The 24,578-nt window shown below is 36.7% G+C and overlaps 1 protein-coding gene across 3 annotated transcripts; it reads left to right on the top strand.

The window, feature by feature from the left end:
• The first annotated feature begins 8,280 nt into the window (after positions 1-8,280).
• LOC104601393 (vacuolar protein sorting-associated protein 60.2-like) lies at positions 8,281-24,299 on the top strand. 3 transcript variants are annotated; one of them, XR_735867.3, is made up of 8 exons: positions 8,281-8,513; positions 9,138-9,289; positions 10,667-10,760; positions 11,183-11,254; positions 11,332-11,443; positions 11,612-11,766; positions 12,840-13,066; positions 24,003-24,299. XR_735867.3 is itself a non-coding variant. In XM_088899400.1 (7 exons), exons 1-7 carry the CDS (start codon positions 8,445-8,447, stop codon positions 12,552-12,554), a joined length of 675 nt encoding a protein of 224 aa, XP_088755526.1. In that variant the 5' UTR covers positions 8,282-8,444; the 3' UTR covers positions 12,555-12,810. The 3 variants fall into 3 exon arrangements, 2 of the variants coding, with proteins under 2 accessions (XP_088755526.1, XP_010262995.1); XM_088899400.1 differs by lacking the exons at positions 12,840-13,066; positions 24,003-24,299 and adding an exon at positions 12,534-12,810 and having other exon boundaries at positions 8,282-8,513; XM_010264693.3 differs by lacking the exon at positions 12,840-13,066 and having other exon boundaries at positions 8,288-8,513.
• The last annotated feature ends 279 nt before the right edge of the window (positions 24,300-24,578 follow it).

Consider the following 24,578-nt stretch of genomic DNA (forward strand, 5'->3'; position numbering starts at 1 on the left):
ACGGGAGATTGTCGGACATCTACTGTTAAGCTTGACACCAAAAATTTTCTTTTCTTGTACCATCTTTAAAAACATCCTAGAGAGCACATTTGTGCAAAGGAGAAAAAAGTAAAGGGATATTGGGTCACCCTGTCTAAGGCCTCTAGAAGGGAAGATTTTCCCACTAGGAGAGCCATTAACCAAGATTTGGTAAGAAGCTAAGGTTACACACTCCCTGATCCACCCAATCCATTTTTTGCCAAAACCCAACTTTTTAACAACAGTTTTCAAAAAACACCACTTTATCCTATCATAGGCCTTACTCATATATAGCTTTAAGGCCATCATTCCTTTTTTTTTTTTTTGCTTTTGTTTTCTTTATGTGGTGGAAAATCTCATGAGCTACAGGTTTTTGGCTTTAATCTATTGGCCAACACTATTTCTATGAATTTATAGATTGTATTACAGAGACTGATTGGCCTGAATTGACTTGGTTCCTCTGGGTGGTCAATTTTAGGAATTAAAGCTATAAAAGTAGTATTCAAACCCCTTAGAAGCTTTCCTTCTTCAAAGAATTGTTTTACTGCAGCCACTACATCCTTGTCAACTGAGCTCATGTATTTTTGAAAAAATAGATTTGGGAATCCATCTGGGCCAGGAGACTTTCTAGGGTTCATTTGAAACAGGGCTTCAACTATTTCATCTTGAGAGACTTCCTTCTCTAACTCTCTACTCTCATCCTCTTTTAGGCAAACATTCACATTTTCAACGATCTGCTCCATGTTACTTGGTCTTGAGGATTCAAACAATTTTGAGAAATAATCCTTTAAAGCATCTTGGATCTCCCTTTGATTTTCAACCCACTCCTTCAGTATTTTTTATTCTCAACACCCTATTTCTAGCTCTTTTGCTCAAAGTGCTATTGTGAAAAAACTTGGTATTTTTATCTCCTCCCTTGAACCAATTACACCTAACTTTTTGAGCCCAGAAGATCTCCTCTCTTTTTAACCAAGTATTTAGATTTTCTTCACAACTCTTCACTCCACTTGCTACCAACTAACTACCATTTGCACTAAGGGCAGCCTCTAGTTCACAATGGGCTTCCTCAACCCTCTTACTCAAATGGCCAAAAGTGGTTTTGTTCATTCTTTTCAAATCTAAACGGAGCCATTTACATTTTGTTAAGACACTCAACTATCTAGAACCAACAATCTCTTTCCTCCAAACACCATCTACAATATTAACACTATCCTCATGTAAGGCCCACATCTCTTCGAACCTGAAAGGCCTCCTACCCTTTTGAAATGTAGGATAGGTATCCAACATTATAGGAATATGATCAGAACCCATCTCAACTAAGTTTATAACATGAGCTTCAGGTAAAAGAAGTTCTCAGTCAGGGTTAGCAAAGCCTTTATCTAAGACCTCTCTAGCCAATCCTCTCCCCTCTCTCTTATTACACCAGGTATACTTCGGGCCACTACTCTTTAGACGGGATCAATGTTCTAAATAACGATACAGGTTGATAGTCTGCAAGTCGTATTGGCTTGTATCGGTGCATTTTTTTTAATGTTTTATTTATTTTTTCAAAACTGGGTCACAGGGGTCGGTTTAAGTCCCAACTGCCCTCTGAACCATGGTTTGACCCGATACACCCCTTGTAGGGGCAAATCGGGAAGGCCCGATACGATACATATCGGCCGATACATGACGAAAATTTAATCCTTGAACAGGATAGGCTCAAGCTATTGATAAAGTTAAGGTTTCTTTGGATTTTCCAATGTTTGGTTTCTCTTCCCCCCCATTTTTCATCTCTAGCTAGGATAAAGTTGAAGTCACCTATACAACACCATGCTCCTCTCACTCTACTAGTCATTTGACTCCACATGTCAAAAAAAATTGTTTCTCAGTTTCTTGTTTGGTTTGCCATAAAAAAGGAGTAGAAAAATTGGTGTTTTTTTTCATCTGTTATCTTAGAGTGGATGGTGCTCTTATTTACAGAAATAATTTTCACCTTCACCTCAAAGTTTTAGAACAAGGCTAAATCGCCAGAAAGACCAATAGGGTCAACACCCTAGCAATCCCAGTCCCTAAGAATTCTAAACTTCTTTCGACACTCAATTAGGCTACACTTCACTTCCATAAAGAAAATGATTGATGGTTTTTCCTTTTGCAACATCCTCTTCGCTGCCCGAACTGTCAAGGGGGAGACTAAGCCTTGACATTTCCAACTGATTACTTTCATTTCCACTGTGGTGGTTGTTTTGGGACAACCACCAAGGCCAACTTATTTTGACGTTTCAAATTTAAACTCCTCATCCAGAGAGAAGAAAGGTAGAAGGGCTTATATGATCTATGTCTTTTGATAGGTCTAACGAAATAGTCCTCCTGAGTATATCTGCATAAAACTGGAACCCCCTCACTATTGGTTTGTTCTCTTTGTAACAAAGTAACAAGCAGTTGGCGAGAAGCTAAATTGCGTCTTCTATAGACATTATCTGCACCCCAGTAGAAATCACAGGGCATAGCCCTTCCCATACTTGTCTTTTTCTTACCACTAGTCTCCATCAACCCGAATCTCCCCTTTCTCCTGCGCATCGGAGAAATAGATGTGATTACAGAAGGGGAACAGTGTAGCTCAGAATTTTTAACATGCACACAATTAGAAAATAAGGGTAGAGCTAAGAGATGTGAAGAAAAATTACACCAACGATAAGGCAAAGTTACCTCCAGATCTAGAAGCATAGTGTAGGTGCAAATTTGCATCTGAAAGAGTTCCCTCAGTTCTTCTCGGTTGCTTCCGAAGATGGCAGTAAACTTTGCAAGTTCAAACTTTGGTTTTTTGAAGAATGGAACTAAACTATTTCCAAATTCGACAAAACCCGCCACGAAACCCGCACCATTATATTCTGACATGGATCATTTTAACTTTTGGATTCTTCCCCTTCCTGCAAGTTTACTTCTGCATCATGCTCAACAGTAGAGACACATAGGGAGTAGCAATGATGCTCAGAGTTTTTGCCAATCTGGGAAACAAATTGTCTGTCTTTGGGGCTTACTTGCTGCATTGAAATTTCCTCTATTATTACACCCGAGGATTTCCTATTTTGCATTAGTTGCAAGTTTTCTTTTCGTGACAGTTGGTTAACGCTACCTATTTTGGCAAAGCTTAAGCCACTCGCCATCTGGGTTCTAACCATGTTGACAAGACCATTTCCCGATTGTTCATCGTGTCTAAAAAATTCCACTAGCGAGAAAACCATGTTGAAGTTCTAGCTACCCAAGGCATTCTCTCTTAGATTTCTTGTCGCAACTTCATTGAAGCTAGAATGAAAGCTACTACAAGAGGACATTTCCGCACAAATTTCGGCAACATTCGACTTTCTTTTCGCCCATGGCCTGAATCACTATTGGATTCCACTTTCTTCTCCATAGGACTGACCGTCCCTTCATCATGGACCGGCAACTTGTTTTTGCCTTTGCTCAACAACATAGTTCCTCTGTTCAAGAGCTTTGCCTCCTCAGGATCATCCCAAGCCCGGAGCTAGGGCCCATAGTCAGCTGGGAATCTGGGATGCCACCTTCTTTCATTGCTTGCACAACAAACTTCTCAGTAAGTTCAACAATCGGATCCTTACTTGATCTAAAGACGTAAGTCGCCGACTCATGTCCTATTTTACCACATTCATAACAAAAAATGGGGAGAAGTTCGTATTGAACTTGGTGCCACTCTTCCACCCCATCCCTTTTACGCCTAACGATTCCTTTTACCAGGGGCTCATTTACATTTAATTTAACTTTAACTCTCAAGAAGTCATTCCACTCCAGTGTGTTTTTATTTGGAATATCATCATCATCAGGTGGGATTGATACTCCAATTTGCTTAGCTAGCTGCTCCCCATGAGCCCTTGTCATAATTTCTGGAGGTAAATCTAAGATATGCACCTGAATGTCCACCTGATCAAACACCATTTTACTTGGCTTTTGATCAAGGACCTAACTCCGTAGCAGTAAAGGGTAGTCTTTGAAAAGCCATGGCTAATTCTTGAGAACCCATTTGTAGTCCCTTTTTAAGCTAAAGACAATAAAAAGAACATCTCCATTTATCCATCTAACATCATAGTTCATCACCTTCTTCTTCCACATATTTTTTACTCTCTCCACCACTCCAAAGGCATTGATTGGTTTTTTGGTGATTAGCTTGCCGTAAAGACATAGTTTACATTTTTCTTCAATACTTAGAGGTGGATCTTCAGCTACCATCTAGCTTCCAACTCCTTCACACTATACCAAAAAGAAACTGGATTTGGGAGAGATAGGAAGACAATCGAAAAGGAGGAAAAGAACTTAACCAAAAACTAGAAAACAGAGCTCCGGAGAGCAAAAAACCCTTCCTATCCTTACTTGGATTATCAGCAAAATAGCTCTACTATGGGGTTGTGACAAAACCATATCGGACATCACTCTATTTATCTTCATCCCACAAAACAAAGCAGATTAAATTATGGGTAAAATATGAAAACCTCCGCTGGGTTTTGACAATCATAAAAACCTCCCCTATACTTATCAATAAATTGATAGTCACTTGCCTTTCATCATTTGGTCAATAATGGAGACACCAAAGTTACAAAATTGCCCCCATTACACATTATTATTCTAAATAATTTAAATTCCATATTTAACTATTCTAGACTTTAGTTGTTTGGAACAACTCAGGAACCACTATCCATATTATTGTCCATTGATTCCCTCATAGCCATGACAGGGGTAGTGAATTCATCCATCAATGCATGTCTTCATTTTGGTGAGCTACACCACCACTTCCCATCGGCCAACACATTCGATATCTATTATTCTACCCACCATATTCCATTGTTTGAAGATTTAATAGACTGACACATTGCCGCTACTATCTCGGATTGCGAAGACACCACGCTTGCAATAGAGCATGGTTTTCAAAATCGGGCCAGACCAGACTGGAAAAACCGGGAATGGGTCAAGTGACTAGTTCTATTTTATCCCATAACTGTTATTTCACCAAAAATCATTGATTTGGTCAACAAACTGTTGACCCAGGTGGTCAAACCGTCCAACGGTTTTGGCCATTTTTTTTTTAATTTTTTTTTGTTAGAATGGGCCATCAATTTGATTCGAATGGTAAGAGCTTATTCAAGCCACAAAAATAGAGGTGTTAACCCAATGCACATGCAAGAGTCATGACCACAAAAATGAGTGTGTAGCTATGCAAGCTATAGAAATAGAGGTGTTTAACTTCAAGGGATGGGTTCACTCATCGATCGATCATCGATGCAATGTTGCTTGCTTTAAATTGGAATTGTTCAGCCCCAAGGAATGGGTTTAGCTACTGTTGAACTGTTTAACTGCTACAGTGGACGATGTTTCCACATTTTTGATTGACTATGTGTTCTTTGATCTTTTTGGAGTGATCAACCTCTACTTGTGATTTACTATGGGTGAACATTGCCTGATTTACCTAGTTGAAGAAGTTTCAGGAGTGGGAAGTGAAGCAAAGAAATGAGCAATAAAAGGGTAAAGTTATTTTAGGTTACACGCCTTAGCTGATAGCCTTAGGGGTAAAAGTGGCATTTAAGAAACAAATGCAAAACATCAGCATTTTCCGCTTGACCAAGTATAATGGAATAGAGGTTTTTGTTTTAATCAAAAGGAGGTTTTTATGACTGTCGGAAAACCTAGGAGATGATTTTATATTTTACCTTAAAATTATTTCAGTCAATAGAGAGATGTTGAAAATTAATCCATAAACCGATAAATCCCCCAACCTAGGTGAAGCGGAATTTGACCCCAAGTCTCCATTACAACTAGCAAGAGACCTTACGTACCAACCAGCTAGTTGACACATTGCGTTTCCAACCATTTAACAATGGTGTTAATTGTCAAGAAACTTTGAGATATTTTAATGGTTTTGCAAACAGTGAGGATGTTTTAGTGCGTGTTTTGTTTCGTGGACATTTTGTGATAGGTGTTTATCAAAATGCTGCCATGTCATTGTCAAATCAATGTTTTTCTCATCATGTTCATCCATATGCATTGACATTCACAAAAGTGGATTTTGATTTATGTACAACCGCTGATGTGGCGCTTAATTATCAATAAATGGTTTATCAAATACTTTTTTCGGTTTTGCAAACAGTGAGGATGTTTTAGTGCGTGTTTTGTTTCATGGACATTTTGTGATAGGTGTTTATCAAAATGCCACCATGTCATTGCCAAATCAACATTTTTCTCATCATGTTCATCCATACGCATTGGCATTCACAAAAGTGGATTTTGATTTATGTACAACAGCTAATGTGGCACTTAATTATCAATAAACGGTTCATCAAATACTTTTTTTCGGTTATGAAGACAAATAAAATACAAAAGTTTATTTAATAAATGGGATCTATGTCAACACATAATTAATCCATTTCCTAAAATATAAGAGTAATTTAAGAGATTTTCCCTTCAAAATTTTCAAATTGGACAACACAAACATCCATAGGCAAAGTGTAGTTAATCTGGAATCATTACAAAATGTCCTAACCTAACCATCATCTCTTGCCACCTGTAAAACAATTAGGAAGTACAACCAAATTCTTTGACATGACTTGCAAGAATATTTAGGGCTCGTTTGGGAGGTCGTCAGTGTTGATTGAATGGCTTCAAATAAACTACCAAAATTAGCTTTATTAGAAAATTAATTTCTCAGCTTAGTATAAGCATTTTTGAATTTTTTGAATTTTCCATCAAACATAATTTTACAATTTTCTGTTTGGGATTTACCTTGGAAGCCGCTTTGTGAAAGCCCTCCCAAATGGGTAAGTGTGTTTAACCTTGATTGAGCTGCTTTAGTGAGCCACTTTGAAGAAGTTACTAAGCACCTGTTTTTGATTTTCTGGATTTTTACTAAATACAGCTTCATTGGTGTAATAGGTTTTATCAGCTCATGTAATGCCAAAAACTGCTGTGTGAAGCCCTCCCAAACGGTCATGAAAACTAGATTTTTCGTCAAAGTCAATTTCTTTGTTGAATAAAAATATATTTGGACTTTCCTTTTCAGGGAGAGTTCAGATCTGCTACCAATAAAATGCTCTCAAAATGTTTGCCATTCCAACTAGACCTGTTCATGGGCCAGGCTCGGGCCGAGCTTTCACTCTGTATTAACAGATTTTTCTAAGGCCCGAGCCCGGCCCTCATTAAAAGCCCGAAGCCCGGGCCTGGGCCCGAGCCCGAAATTTATCCCATGTTACTACTGCTGAAGTGGCTGAATAGAAAGAGAAAGAAATTATAAGGAAAAAAATAAAAAAATGTATATATTAAATTATAAATATATATATTTTAATAAATATTATATTATTTATATATTTTATATAATATATAAAATACATATTATGTATTTTATAAAATATATAATGCTGAGTTGGGCCGAGTCGGGCTCGGGCCGGGCTTTTTTGACAAATCCCGAGCCCGGCTCATAGCACAGTCGAGCTTACTGTGCTAAGCCCGAGGTCAGGCCCGCAGGACTAATTACATGACCAAACCCGACTGGGGCACGGGCCGGGCCGGTCCGGGCCATTGGGCTACCCGACCCATGAATAGGTCTAATTCCAACCACACATTGAAAACATCGTTCGAAGAAAATGACAAGAGTTTACATCAGCACCCAACAAGGGGGCATCCTACTATGCCTCATTGTATATTGATCCCAACCGTGCATTGGGAACATTTCCCGATGGATAAGTATGGAAAATGATGAAACATCATCAGGAGATGTTCTCAATACATGGTTGGGATGTATTGTGGGGCCCCTAGTGGGGTGTTGATCCGAACTCGAATGACAAGGAAAATGTTCCTAATGTGTGACAGAATGGGTGTTGGGACAACGTTGGGAGCGTTTCGTTGGTATTCGTACCCTTTCACCAAATATAGCTTCTCAACTTTCTCGGTGTGGTGTTCGAAGGTCCCAAATCACTACATCACAGCCCTCCTAGACGGGCACTTAGAAAGGAAAATGCTAGCCCCACATGCCTTGTTCCTCACTGACGTTTTATAAAAGAGGCTAACGGGATGTTTGTATCTGTTTTGTGCCATGGCCGTGATAGCGAAACAGGATTCAGTCAGAGCAAAGTCCATTCGAATAACCATTATAGCCTTGCATTGGGAATATCTTCCCATGAAATAAAGCATAGAAATAGGAGATATTCCCGATGTAAGGCTATAAAGGCTGTTCGAATCTTTGCTCTGACTGAAGCGTAATAGCATCATGAAAGTAAAAAACAAAAGCAAGTGGACATCTACTGGGGGCGCGAAGCACTTTTGGGTTCTCTACCATCTTTCTCTGAACAATTTCAGTTTGATTCTGAAGTCTGGGCGTCGGTACGTCACTGCTTTTAAACCCTAGGAATCTTCATTGATTGAAGCTCGAGAAGAGAAACGAAAAGAAAATGAAGAGGGTTTTTGGTGTTAAGAAGGAGAAAGAGCCCCCTCCTTCTATACAAGATGCCACTGATAAAGTACGCTTTTCGATATCTGTTTTCTCCACGATTATCAGATTTCTTGCTTTTAAATAGTTCGTTATTGTTTCTCTAGTTTGTTGTTATTGTTAATCCTTTTGTGTGTTTTTCCCATATTCAACTGAAGAAATTAACTTACTCTTGTTGGGTTTTCGGTTTTTTCTTTCTTCTTTAAAATTGCAAGGTTCCACTTTTTTTCCTGTTTTCTCATCTAGAATGAGACTGGTATTTTTTGATGAACTTGTGCTAATGTTGATGCAATCTGCATTGATTCTTACTGGATAAAACTTGCAGTAAATTGCATTTCATTTCCTTGAATTTCTTGGCTTTGCTATCTTATTTTTGGTTGTCAATGTTGTAATGCAGGCACTCTTTCTTCCATGTTTTCCTTTTATCCTCTCATGTTGTGTCTAAAAATCTGCCACTATGCTTACTTTCTGATTTGACTGAGTTCTGATTCTGTTTGGTTGATCATCTTGAGGATTTTGTGCTTCTAATCCTATTGGATATGGCTTTCTCCATATTCTTTGCTTTGATGACATTTGCTGAAATCTTACTATCATTTTCCTAAATTCAGATCACTCTTGTATTTTCTACTAGACTGATGTCTAAACTGTTCTCTAGATTAATAAAAGAGGTGAAACTGTGGATGAGAAGATAAAAAAACTTGATGCTGAACTTAGTAGATACAAAGAGCAGATCAAGAAAACACGACCTGGTCCTGCTCAAGATGCTATAAAAGCTCGGGCAATGAGGGTTCTTAAGCAAAAGCGAATGTAAGGGCTCATTTTTATGCTATTTTAATCTGATTGCAGCTGCATTCATGCAAATCTTAATTATTGTCAGTTGTGTAGGCTTAGTTGTTCGATTGAAATGCATAGGCTTTAGAAAAATAAAATGAAAGAGCCAAGTTTTGATTATTGTTTTCTCTTCTGTAATCTTGTGTTGTTTTTTGGTAGGTAAAGGTGGAGTTTTATTGATTATGATAAAAATGCTAATTACAAAAGAAAAAAGTAGAAAAGCTAAAGTCTAAGATGATTTGATTACCATACAACATTATGATAAAAGAATGCTTATTATAATATGCTAAAAGAATTATAATATGGCGAAGATAAAATTTTATAGATCTTATTATCTGAATGGCAGTACAACACAATAAATTCGAAAAATGGGGCCCAGGAAGGTTTTGGTTAGAAACGAAATTATTACTATTCTTTTTTTTTTAATTTATCAAAAAAAAAAAACCCTAAGAGTGGGTGCAGCCTGCAATACATGATAAAATGAGAGAATGGAACCATTTGAAGGAGCTAGAAGAGCTAAGATCAGACCAAAAAGGACATGGGAGATGGCTGAGTGGGAAAAGTGGAAAGGATAGGGTCAAAAATGAACTTTTTTAAAAGAACTTAGGAGTAGCTCCAATAGGTGATAAAATGAGGAAAAGTAGACTAAGATGATCCATTTACAAGTGGTGTAAATGGATCAAATTCGAATAGAATGAAGCAATATCCAAATTTCAATTTGATTAGAAAATTCGATATCTAAATATGATTCAATATCCGATGGATATTGAAAATAATATTTGAATTTGAATTCGATTAAATATTTGAATATTTGATTTGATTCAAATTCGACCGATATATATATACACACACACACAATATAAATATTTTATTTATATAGAGTATGTAAATATGTAAATTCTTTATATAACTTAAGTATTTTATATATGAATTATATAATTGGTCAGATTTGGATGTTTATTGAATTGTATCAGGTCATGTCTGAATTCGATTGAATTAGTTAAATGGTATGAGTAGAATGTTTGAACTTGACCAATTATGATATTCAAATTATCCAAATTCAATTTGATTATGTCAAATCTTGAATTTGAAATTGGGTTTTTAGATACAGTTGACACCCCTATCTACAACTATTAAGAAGTGATATATTACAATTTAAAGGGGGCTAGAGGAGCTAAGGTAGGACAAAAATTACATGGTTTGAAGTAGTGAGAAATGATTTTAAGGGCCCACAAGCTAACAATAGATATGGTACTACAGTAGTTTCTCCCTGAGAACCCACTATTGGCTATGACTGTACTTGTTTGTCTTCTTTCTGCAGTATTTTATTCACCTAACCTAGCTGCTGGTCAGGTATGAAGGACAGCGTGATATGCTTTACAACCAGACATTCAATCTTGATCAAGTTGCTTTTGCTGCTGAGGGAATCAAAGATGCCCAACAAACTGTATGTACTAAAATGCTCCTCTGATTCTACATTTTTTTTTTCTAATTTTCTTAATGTGCTCTTTTTGAGGTACTATTGGATATTGGTAGGAGTCACGGTTGTCGGTATGTCATCCATGTGTATAACAAGCTCTTTGTTGGGATACAGGACAAACATGTATTTAGGGGTTTTTGGGGGCACATCCTGTTTTTGCTGAGCAGAGCACCTGCCCTATTAATAATCTAAAGTTTTCCTGTTTATTCATTTTCATCATCATAAATTGGGTTGTTTTCTAGTTTTTCATTGAGGGTGTACTGAATTTATTGAAAATGGAGTATGTGCCCAAATCAGCAACCTTTATTTGATTAATATGAGTTTTATGATATGGTACCGTAGCTTTTCACTAGAGCTCATGACATGGTAAATGTTGTACTGCCACTCAGGTCTCAGCTTTAAAATCTGCAAACAAGGAGTTGAAAGGAATGATGAAGACTGTGAAAATTCAAGATATAGAAGTACGCATATCCTGACTTTGGTTTTCATCTTAACTATTTTCTACCTAAAACTGGCCAGCTGATTCCTACAATGTTAGAGCATGCAAGATGAGATGATGGATCTGATGGAAACAAGTGGTGAAATTCAAGAGTCTCTTGGTAGAAGCTACAATGTACCTGATGATATTGATGAGGAAGAACTCATGGGTGGTGAGTTACTATTAATCTTGTGCCTCATGGTCTTGTTTTTACATCATCTGACATAACATTAGAGGTTGGTGGATTTCTCTTTGTGCTCTCATTTGGATAAGCAGAGAATTATGTTAACATTAGAATGATTCACTCCTTTATTTTCTTGTTTTCTTGTGGTGAAATCAGAGCTTGATGCCTTGGAAGCTGACATGGGAATGGAGACAGAGTCAGATGGGGTTCCCAGTTACCTTCAACCTGACAGGGAACATGATGTGGAAGAGGAACTCAACTTGCCTTCAGCACCATCCGGACATGCAGCAGTGCCACCTGTTAGGGCCCAGGTAAATTTGTGATTAACTTCTTACCTAGGTATTCTTATTTTAATTGCTAAAATACATGAAGGAAAAAATCCATATTTTTCTTATTTTAGCCTGTTCCCACAAAAAAAAAAAGAAAAAATAGATGTTTTTTTTTTACTGTTAATACTCCTTTGTTATCCTTGGAGTTTCTGGGGAACACTAGCTACTGACATTGAATACTCCATGACCTTCAGATGCATTTTCTCATTTTCAAAACCCTCCAATATCAAGAGAAGCAAAGCTTTCTTGTTCCTTTTATAGCCTCTTTGGATGCTATCTGAGACGAAATGGTTTCAAAGTGGTTTTCCTTACATTTTAAGGCAGAGATTTGCCATCTTGGAACTGGAGTAAGATCATTTCAGGGTGATAGGGTGATGAGGCAATAGGCTGCAAATGGATCGGATATTGATCTGATTCAATTTAGATCCAATCCGTTTATATCGGATTTGAATGTTTGATAACTCTTAACAAATTGAATTCAAATCTAGGAATTGAGTCCACTTAGTTATTGGATCGAATTGGGATATACTCCTGATTCGATCTGTTATGATCTGAATTCGGTTTTAATTATATTTATAATATATAATGTTTTAATATACTTTTATAAAAATCTTTAGTAGATTGTACATAGACAGAGATGCCCTTTGAAGATTTAACCTTATCTGGACTTTTAGAGGAATTTTTTCAAAGATATATCTAAAGCAGTAAACCCCAATACCCCCTTACCCATTGTCTGTTGACCACTGTAGCTTGTAGCCTGTCATCTCTAGTCAGCACAGGCCACCACTCCTACAGTCCGCTGAATATCATGGTTAAGTGCTGATCTGCCTCTGCTACTTGACACTGGTGGGTCACTTCTTGATGCTGTTATTGGGCCACCCAATAGTGCTACCGTTGACAGTAATTATAGAACCCATTGTTCAAAAGTGGAAAATGTGTGTTGATTTCAGACAATTGAGGTGTCCATAAGACACTCACTTTAGTGGCAACAGTAAGTGGAGAGTCAGAAAAATGTACTAAAAGGAATCTGGAATTTTCCTTCTTGTATACAACAGAAATCATTGAAGTGGGTGCAAGGCCAAGTATAGTTTGCTTGAGAAGCATTGATATCGTTTTCTATTTGAATACTGTAACTTCACTATGCAAGCTTCAAGCACTGAAAACAAAGAGCAGAGCACCCACTCTATGGATAACGAGAATTGGTTGAGAGCATTGAAAAGACCGAAGGACCATAGCAAGATTTGACCTACCGCTTGAGTGCTTGTAGAAGCATTGAAACCAGGTAAACTTTTGACTTCGATTTTTCTTCCCCCTTCACTTTAACAGGGCTGAGTTTTTTGAGCTATTAATTTCTAACCAGTATAGCCTATGGCTAGAAGAAGCATTAGAAATCTGTTGGTTAACTTGTTTTTTCATCACTTTATAACTCTCCATGGTTGAATTGTATTGAATTTGAATAAGATATCTGTGGGATTTGAAGAGGGCAAGTGATATATCTGATGGATTTGAATCGAATTCGGATATGATCATTTTCTTATTGAATTGAAATCAGATGTACCCCTATTGAAATTTGATTCAACCCATTTGCAGCCCTATGAGGTAAGTAGAAAGCAGAAAATGGATCTTGCCTAGATCAAGTTTTTAGGGATTTCCACCAAGATTTCAGTGGGGGTTAGAAAGGGGTGGGTGGGACACTTGAAGAATCATCATGAGTACTGGGGTTATGTCAAGAGGTTGAGGTACTGATAAAAAAAAAGGTTGAGGATGAACTGATAAAATAAAAAGAGGTTGAGGATGAGGATCTCCTTACCATTTTTCCATCTATTGTATCACATGTCTTTTTCAGTAGGTCACATACTGAACTGACCCACCACATAACCTGCATCTCTAGAAAATCTGCTCTATTGAGTCTCTTTTCCCTGTTGTATGTTACTTGTGTGTAGGTTCCCTTTAAAAATTTGAATTTTGAACATCTTTGTTGCCGTCTATGCATTCTTCCCCTTATTATATGATTACTTGGTCTCAGCCACTCATTTATATGATACCACAAGTTGGCATTGGCTCTGGTGGATCCCCTCTTGGTTTCTTGAGATCAGTCCATTTCAGTTGCCCATGCTTCCATTAGTTGTGTCCAGAATCTTGTTTGGGTTATTGCTAGCCTTTGAGTCTTGCCCTCAAAACATCACTACGGTTTTTTGTTGTTGCCATGTGGTTCAATTTTTTTGGTACTAAAAAAAATCCATTTTCATTAATAGGAAAAAAAGATACAATACAATTGTAATGAGATTTCACCAGACACACGCAAGGAAAAAGCAAACCAAAGCAAAATACAACCTGTTAAACCTCCTGGAAAGGCATTAACAGTTAAATCCTTCCCAAAATCTAAATTCAAAGAAAGCAACAGAAGGCCTTCTCTTTGAACATCTTTGAATTCTTGATGAGAAAGAAACCATTCAGCAAAAAGGAACCAAATATCATCAATTAACTTCTTTAACAATATTTATCTTCAAAAACTCAATTATTATTTTATTCTTTCCAAATGTACCAGAAAACAACTAATTGCAACACCCCACAAACTCTTGGCCTTGCTACTGTGTCCAATCCTTGGTCACCCTGAAAATATCCACGTTGGATCTGATGGAATAGGTTTCTGTATATTAAAGGTTTCAAAGAAGAAATCCCTTGGGCTCAGTTTGGGAAGAGTACAAATACAATTATGTACAATGCAAAACCATGTATATTGTATTTCTAAACCTTGTATTTGCACTATACATATTTGTATTTGTACTCCTTCCAAACTTAGCCTCATGAATTCCACCTAGCTACAATTAATTAATAGGTTCTAACATTTACCTCTTGATTCTTACACATTAGACAAATGCTTGAAAGTCGAAAACCTCTTGCTTTTAAATGATCTAAATTAAGAGTACTATCTAATGCTACAAGTCATGCAAACACTTCAGTTCATCTCTAGGTGGATTGGATTTCCCCAAATGACTGAGACACTTGAATGATCTAAATTAAGAGTACTATCTAATGCTACAAGTCATGCAAACACTTGTAGCATTAGACAAATGCTTGAAAGTTGAAAACCTCTTGCTTTTAAATGATCTAAATTAAGAGTACTATCTAATGCTACAAGTCATGCAAACACTTCAGTTCATCTCTAGGTGGATTGGATTTTCCCAAATGACCGAGACACTTGAATCCTCCAACTGGTTTCTAGAGAACACACCATAGGTATGCTCTTTGGGCAAGTTGTTCTAGGAAATGCAGCTTCTGGAAATATGAGAGAGTTGATTTAGTTGCCAGCTTTCTAGGCATCCAAAAGTCATTTAGATTCAGCCTAGGTTTCTCAAACACCGTGTACCCAAAATGATTGCTGTTCTCAGGGATGTGTATTCCTTTGGACAGCCACTGATAGGGATGCATCCTCTCTTCACTTAGGGGGTGTTCAACAACGTGAGAGAGTTGGAGGGTCTGCTGCTGCTGCAAAGATCTCCCTCCAAAGTCCTACTCAGAGGCACCAAAGAAGGACTAATCAGTCCAGCCCCCAAACTTATGGCTCAAATTCTTCTAGGACTAATCAGTCCCTCAGTATTTCTCCCTTAATTAGGGAACCCTCTCTGGCAATCAATGAGGCTAATTTGAGCCAATACATAACAAATTCAACAGATCATGTGATAACTATAAGCCAAGCAGAAGCATCAATGGTAGCTTCTCTTGCCAACCTCGAAGGAGCCCTCCAGCATGTCGCCTCTGAATATTTAGGTCATCATTTCACGGTCTGTGGATCAAGCAAAGACCAAAAGTACTATGAAGAAGTCTTCCTTCATATAGGATCCTCTAGAATCCAACATTATTATTGGGATTCCAGTAAATCAGAGATAGCTTATTCCAAGCTAATAGTCAAATTTATGACCAAGGAATCATGGGGTGAAATTAGTAAGCCCCGATTCATTTCCAAGGTAACCGAGGACCCAGAACATTTAACTATTGGGATTATCTAGATGCCTAGCGTAGGGTATTCTTAATTCAGAATTCTATATTCAGGCATTCGTGGTTCATTCAGTTCTCTGAAGAATTTTAGGGCCCATATCCAGAATGGGTATATGTTTGGTGGACCACTTGGGGAGCTTCACATGATATTTTTCCCAAACAAAAATTATTAGACAAATACTTTAAATTCGGCCAAGGAAGAAGTTATTTGGAACACGAACATGTAAAACAATTTGAGTTCTTCAAAACCTACCGTCTCCCTTGAATTCTAAAGTGGAGCTATCATCTAGATGTTTCATGGATGCCCCTACCTATGAAAGATTTATGGAAATAAAATGGTGGGATAAATTCGATCTCACATCAACAGTAAAACCAGTATAAGATGAGGTATTTCAGGTGCTATTCGAATCTTATCAAAAAAAGCTCAGATCCAAGTTTCTTGATCTAGACCCCATCGAGCTCGAAGAGATGTCCCTTCAGTTCGCAGAAAAAATGAAAGAAAAAAGCAAGGGAATCTCTAAGGCCATCGAGACCGAAAGCATTCGGTCCCTCAACCCCCATTAAGGCCTTAATTATAAAGGAATCTCACTGTTGATAAACATCTGTCCACTTTAAAAAGGTTCGCCCTTATCTTCAACAGTAAGATTCACCACCTCAAAAGTTGAAGATAAAGAAGCATCTTCCCAAAGTAAAGAAATAAAGAAGCATCTCTAGCTCATCACCCTGTCTAAAAGGACAAAAGCAGAAAAGACAAGCATCTCAATTAAAGATGCCTTCAAGATAAGATCGAATCTGAAAGAGATTTCTCGAAACAGATCTCTTGCCTATAAATAAGGATCGTCTTCTCATCCCATGGATACGTTTGAGAATTGCATTCTAAGGGTGTTTTCCTTCTGAGTAGTCTTGTGTTCTTAGTGTTTTGTGAGCATTTTCTTGTTTGAGTGTATTTCATCTGAGTGAAAGTTCTTGTGAGGTTTGATGAGTGTAATTGTTAAGTTGTATTTCCATTGTGCTTCCAAAATGCTTTTCGCTTTGTAAGTTGAATGTTTTTGTAAACTTCTTTTTTCTTATAATCCTAGTATGTTCTTTCTTTAATAAGAAATCGAATTATATTGTTTTGCTGTTTTCATGCATAACATATTACCTCTCTCAGTCTGAATCTTTGTTATTATACTACACTGTTACTATAAGCCTTCAATTATCAAAGCCCTTAGTCGTTCTCAATTATTGCCCAATCATTATTGCTCACTCTCCACTCCATTTGGTATCAGAGCCATTGATCCATTGAGCCGTTCATCCATTGATCCAAGCCCCACTCCATTCTAGACATAATAAATTCAGTGATTCCTTAATAGGAGTAGTTGAGGATAGCCTTAGTTAGGGACCCATATATTTCAATGCCTTCCCTAATTTCATAGTGTCTCTAACGGGCCCGGAATGCAGGAAGCCTTAACCTTGAGGCTGCAAACCCAGGGTTACGAAATCAAACCAGGATCAAAAAATGTAGCATTAGTTTACAAAATTTACTTCAAGACCATAAACACCATTTGCCCTAATACTAGGATAATAGGAACAAGAGGAATGACAACTTTGTTCCAAACAAATGCTAGGAATAATGTCACGATTCCTAGACAAATTGTGTTAAGATATAAAGTTGCTAGACAGGTGGCTAATAGCCAATTCTAAGCCTCCCGGACCCATAGAATCCACTAAATTAGCTTCGGCATTTAGTGAGCAAGACGGATCTGTAGAGCTACAGTTTAAACAGCCTCAACTTCATTGAGACCTTCATATATAGAACCATTAAAAGTAAGATCTTCTTATTCTAGAAGGTTGGTGGATCTAACAAAACCACCTCACCCCCCTCCAAGTATAATATATGCTACATATGAAACACCAATGGTTGATGCACCATCTCGGCTTATCACACAGCCCAAAATCAAATCCCCTTTGTAAAGTCCTACGTACCAACAGAGGTAGACTTTGAGATTAATCTTTCAGAAATTGAGGAAGAATTCCAAATAGATAAAGACCTTATTAGGCTAGACTTTAATTCCCAATCAATAAGAAAGAAATGGTTCTTTGAAAATTTCTCTAAATTAGAGAGAGATCGTATTAAAGAACTCTGGTACGAAGATGTGATAGAAGCTAAGGAAAATATTCCTTCTTGGAATTGGTTTATACAGCAAAAACAATTTAAAAATATAAAACCCCCAAAGAAGAATTAGATGTATGTGTAACAAATAAACTTTCTAAAGCATGGAAGACTGCTTCTATAAGTAAAATTGTAGAATCAGTACATCCTCTTTTAGAAGCAATAAAAATAGGGAAAGATTAGCTAATAGCCAGCCAATAAAAAATTCTTCTATAATAAAAGAAGATGAGAAGGTAATACTAGAACATTGTTCCCAAGTAATAGAATAAATTAACTATACTAACATTTGCCTGAATGTCTTAGGCAAATAAACAAATCGAATTGAAATCCTATTGAGTTCACTAGAAATTTCTAATCAGAAAACAACAATAATTAAAAAAGAAAAAGCGATGGAGATGGTAAAACTTTCCTCGAGACATGAGAATCAAGCGAAATGTGCTAGACTTGTCCAAAATGAGCTACAAGGATTTAGCAACAAAGATGATCTCATTCCACAGTTCCCACTGGGAAAAGGGAGAATCTTCAATGACATCCTCTAAAAAATTAAAAGAAGAAGAAAAAATATCTGATACTCACTCCATAGATTTATTAAGTGAGGAATTAGAAATTGAAACAAAATCAAAAATAGAAAAATCTGATGCACCCTCAATAGAACTGAATAAGCTCTCATAAAAAGGCCTTATTACCCTAGGCATACCCTTGTACTGTTCGAGGAACTCGTAAGACCTCAGGTAAGTTATGATGGAAATACGTTCTATGAATGGAATTTGGATGTATTATCCAAATATCAAGTTCATGAACTAATCCATCGAATGACACTATATGCCAATGCAACTCAAAGGATGGTGGGAAAATTATCTTACCATAGAAGAAAAAGAGTTCATCCTTAATTTAGTAAAAAGAGATGAAGATGGAGAAGTGGTCTTAAGTCAAGGCCAACTAAATGCAAGATGCGGTTACTACCTTAGTATTAAATATACTAAATCATTTCATAGGAAATTCTGTTGATATGTTAGAAAGAATAAGTAAACAACTTGTAAACTTGAAGTGCAAAACACTATCTGATTTTAGATGGTATAAAGATGTCTTCTTGTCCCAAGTCCATAGGCTAACTAATTCAAGACAAGCCTATTGGAAAGAACAATTTATTTCAGGCCTTCCCCTGTTGTTTGCCGAAAAGGCAAGAAACCACTTGAGAAATTTAGGTGGGGGAAGATTGTTATACCACAGCTATACATTTGGGTATTTAGTTCTAATTGTCCAACAAGTAGGTTTAGACCTATGTAATGACTTACGCCTAAAAAGGCAAATTAAAAGAGAAAAAACAAATTCTAAAAGAGAGTTAGGAGATTTCTGTTACCAGTTTGGAGTAAGTCCTGAGCTTACAAGTGCTAAACCAACACATAAAAGAAGAAAACCTAAATTTCATAAAAAGAAATATGAGAATAAATAAAGAAAATCAAAATCTTCTAATAAGAAAAATTATAAAACTACCACCTGCTTTAAATGCAGGAAAAGGGACATTTTGCTAATAAATGTTTTAAAAACCCAAAGAGGATTGATGAATTAAATGAAGTAGTTGAAGAAGCTGCCTCTGAAGTTGAAAGAGAAAGAGAAATCTCTATCTCTTTGGAAGTATGTTGTAACAACCAGGGGCTCTGTACTTGTAAATACAAGATAAGTACAAAAGAAGATTTAGATAGCATCAATATGCTATCATTAAATGAAGAACATCTATTACAAATATTAGAAGATATTCTTGATGAGGAAATTAGGAGAAAACATCTACTGATGGCAATACAGAACCATAAAGAAAAGGATAAAAAACAAAATTCTAAAAAAGTTTTCCTTAAAAAAGAAGATATAATTTTATACAGCGAAATTATGAAGAAAGCCTAAGGAACCTCCTCTCGGGCACCTACCTTATCAGACCTAAAGCAAGAGGTCAATAATCTTAAAAATGAAGTTAGATCTCTAAAGATGAGAATCAAAATATTAGAATCTTATAAAGATTCAGTATACAAAGAAGGATCTAATAGATCTTCAGAAATAGGAAATGTAGAACCTGTTGAATTTGTAGGAGATGATGAAGAATTTGTATATTCAATCGAAGAAGTCAAGTACCAAAAATGGTACTCAAAAGTTACAATTAAAATTAAAGATTTTAGTTTCTCATTAATAGCCCTAATTGATTCAGGTGCAGATATAAACTGTATTAGAGAAGGAATTGTGCCTTCTAAATATTTTTAGAAAACTTCCCAGCAAGTGAATGCTGTTGATGGAAGAAAACCAGGGATTAAATACAAAATCCCTATTGCCCAGCCATATTTGCAATCAAGGAACTTGCCTAAAGACTACGTTTCTCATGGTAAGAAACTTAAGGCAAGATGTTATATTAGGAAAACACCCTTCCTACTGTCAATTCTTCCCTGCCAAATAGATTTTACAGGAATTACCGCCACCATAGGTGAAATAGCGGTCACCTACAAGTTCTGCCAAAAGCCAAAAATAACGGCAATAAATACTCTAAAAGAAAACTTAAAAAATAAAGTGAAATTTATCTCTGAATTACAGTTAGAAATAAAAGAAAAATAGTTGGCTAAATCCTTAAAAGAGCCAAAAACCCAACTAGAAATAGAAAAGTTTAAAAAAATATTAGAAAAGGAAATATGTGCTGAAATTTCCAGTGCATTTTGGCACAGAAAAAGGCATATGATAGATTTTCCTTGTGAAGGATATAGTGAAACAAGAATTCCCACTAAAGCCAGACCAATCCAGATGAATGGTAGATTACTAGAAATCTACAAAAAGGAAATTCAAGAATTATTAGCTAAATCTAATTAGACCAAGTAAGTCTCCTTGGAGTTGTCCAGCATTTTATGTAGAAAACATAGCCAAAATAGAAAGAGGAGTACCAAGGCTAGTGATTAATTATAAACCACTCAACAAAGCCTTGGGATGAATCAGATATCCTATCTCTAATAAACAAGACCTAATAAATAGGTTGTATGACGTAGAAATATTGTCCAAGTTCAACCTATAGTCAGGTTACTGGCAAATCCAAATAAGTGAGAAGGACAAGTATAAAACAATCTTCATAGTTCCTTTCGAGCATTATGAATGGAATGTTATGTCCTTCAAATTAAAAAATGCTCCTTCTGAATTCCAAAAAATTATGAATGAAATCTTTAATCCTTACACCCAATTCATCGTAGTTTATATAGATGATGTATTAGTATACTTTCAATAATTGAAATCTCATTGGAAGCATTTGAGTATATTTCTCAGAGTTATGAAAGAAAATGGCTTAGCTGCATCAGCCAGGAAAATGAAACTGTTTCAAACAGAAATAAGATTTTTAGGGTACCAGATATCTAAAGGGAAAATAGCTCCAATTCAGATTTGCGGATAAATTTTCAGATGAAATCAAGGATAAACCCAACTCCAACGATTTCTAGGTAGTCTTAACTATGTAGCAGACTACTATAAAGACCTAGGCAACGATCGCCATCTACTTCAAAAGAGACTAAAGAAAAGTCCCCCTAAATGGGATGAGCAATTCACTCAAACAGTGAGGAGAATAAAGTCTAGGGTGAAAACTCTTCCATGTCTCAATATCCCTTATCCAGAGATCCCAAATATTGTTGAAACTGAACAAAGATTGTTAAAACTGATTCCAGTGAAATAGGATATTGGAGGAATTCTAAAACAACATAGGAATGGAAGAGATGAAATCATCCATTTCACCTCTGGCACCTGGAATGAAACCCAGATAAAATACTCCACTGTCAAAAAAGAAATGTTAAGCATTGTTTTATGCATCTCAAATTTTCAAGGAGATTTAATGAATCAGCATTTTACTTTGCAGATTGATTGCAAATTTGCAAACGAAATTCTTGAAAAAGATATTAAAAATTTGGTTTCAAAACAGATTTTTGCTAGATGGCAAGCTATTTTATCAGTTTTCGATTTTGAAACTAAGTATATTAAAGGATCTGATAATGCAAAAGATGGTCAGCAGGAGCAAAGATCTCCCTCCAAGTCCTAATCAGAGGCATTAACTGCAGTGATGAAACAGGGGTGAGGGAGAGAGAACGAAGGGGACAGAGAAAGAGAGAAAGGGAGAACGAAGGGGACAGAGAGAGAGAGAGAATAGGGCTGAGTTCTTTCTTTTCCAGTTCACCGTCAGGCCACTGCAATTCCTCTCTATCGAGGAGAATAGGGGAGTTGTAGCAGCAGAGCTCTCCTCCTAATCCTTATTGAATCCGACAAAAATCTAAGTTGTCTTCAGTCCCGTTTTTCTTCCCTCGTTATTTTCCCTCATTGTCTCACTGCTCTTTTACTACTGGGATCGTTAGCAGAGCCTTGCATCCTCTAAACTCACTCTTCAAACTGGGAATAACCCGTGGCGCCACGGTTCATAGTCTGAGAAGGGATCTGATCACCGAGGTATTTTGCTCCTGGGTCTGAAAGAACTGATCAAGAACCTGATCCCCACGAAATCTCTGGAGATCTCCATTCCTCCCTCCCTCACGTCTTCCCTCATCTCCATCTCCATCTCCATTGCCATCCCCATCCATGGCCTACCATTCTTAACATCTCCATCTCCAACTGTGAGGTGTGCATGTCCACACCTTCTTGACGTGGTAGGGTTCCTTTCAGTTGCAGATCTTCTTGCATGCTATGACTGTTGCATGTTCAACGGGGAAGGGAGATGGACAGCAGAGGAGATGGTGGGGTTGGCTTGCATGGTGGAGCGGGCGGTGAAGAGACCTACATTGGTTTCTTTTGAAATCTCAGATCTGCATTCCTTGCAGATCTGAGAGATACGTAGCAGCAGAGATAAGCATATCCAAATTTCTTCACCAGTCCGGATGGCACCTTCTGAATTTCAGGACCATCGAAGGCTCCGATGCTAGAGTCGCCTTACAGTTTCCGGTTGAATCGGAAACCATGCTGTCTGATAGATCTTGGAGAGATCTTCGTTTTTCGCTTTGTTTTTGACTTCTCGTATTTTCTCTCTAATTTGAAAATTGCAGGTCAAGCCTCAACATTCTAAGAAAGGTGTCAAAAGTTTTATTTTGAAAATTTAAAGAATGATGGGCAAAATAGTCTTTTTAATTCTTCCGTTAATGGCCACTAATGATAAGGAAGATTTATTCAATTGTCAAAAACAGTAGGGGTACTATAAGACAATACTGAAACAGTAGGAGTATGGTTAGTCAATTTCCTAAACCTTAGGGGTAGTTTAAGAAATTTTCCCTAAACTAAAAATGCAGTAAGAAATTACATTACAATTTATTCATAAAAATAAAAAACAATACAATTTGCCCTTGCGTTGAACCTAAACATCTTGAAGACAATACCAACAACTTGGGTCTCGTGTGTTCGGATAAGAGAAGGGCAGAGTTGTAGACAGCGAGAATATTATTATATACCCACTTAAAGATAAATTGAGGGTTGTAGACAACAAGAATATAAACCCACCTAAAGAGATTTTTTTTTTTTTTTTTTTTTCTGGATCATTCTTCATTCTCTCTGCACATTTCTACTGAAGAGAAGCTCAGTTTAGCACATCATAATTCTAGTCCCCAAATTCCCTTTTCCCTCAAAACATGGTGGATCATAGCCATCTTGGTTTACAAAATTATAGAAAGAAAAAAAGTGGTGATTTTGTATCACTGAACCCAACAAATTATTTATATCAATTGTCAAGTGTAGCATTAGTTACTTTAATTTTACTTTTGAAAAAAGTTCAAAAGGTAGCAAATGTTGTAATCATGGCTATAAAGGCAAGCATTTGGCAAGGTTTAACTCGTCTTAAGATTTTGTGATTGAACATTTAAATCCATACATTGGATGTCTTATTCTTTATTCGTATGTGTTTTCTATAATTTGTTGGCACTTTATTAATCGGCATCTTCACGATTCTCTGTTAGTAGAGTGAACTATGTATAGGTAGTTGTTCCAAGAAGGCCATTACGTTTATTTTTCCCTTGTATTACGTTGTTATGTGTTCATTTGCTATCATATTTCCTAGTTAAACTGTAGATTCGTTTTACAGGCTGGAGATGAACTCGGTTTACCTGCTGTACCTCGAGCATCCATTCGTGGATAGGGGGCTTAGTCACGATTCTTTGTGCAGTAACTGATATTTTGCACAGTGACCAATGATTGGTTTTTATTTGAAATTTGGTTGCTTCTCTGAAATAATTTTGAGGGTTGGGTTGGCTGGTGAAGTCAAATTAGGCACTACTGTAGAAGTAATTGGAGGAACAGAATTAAAATTCAGACAGAGAATGGTCAGGTTGGGTTCAATATCCCATTTTCTTAGATGAATATCTCCTAAACATTATTGTTAGATATTGCAAATCAAGGTTAGCTGTGTTTAATTAATAAGGTTGCTGGTAATCAGATTACTATAACAAAAATTGGAAGCCATATGCACACATTTTTAATCATCACCAAACCGCCAGATTACGATAGTAGAAGCAGATTATATCAATATAATGAAATTGTTATTGCAGAAATCACATAACCAGAAATATCTTTTTCTTTTTTATTTGGGAAAATTCTCAATTAGTATCCTGTACTTTTGGCCTAGTGCCACTTTTGGTCCCCGAACTTTAAAACGTGTTAA

Source organism: Nelumbo nucifera, chromosome 2 (genome assembly GCF_055504915.1).
Source record: "Nelumbo nucifera cultivar China Antique chromosome 2, China Antique-T2T, whole genome shotgun sequence".
Lineage (NCBI taxonomy): Eukaryota > Viridiplantae > Streptophyta > Magnoliopsida > Proteales > Nelumbonaceae > Nelumbo > Nelumbo nucifera.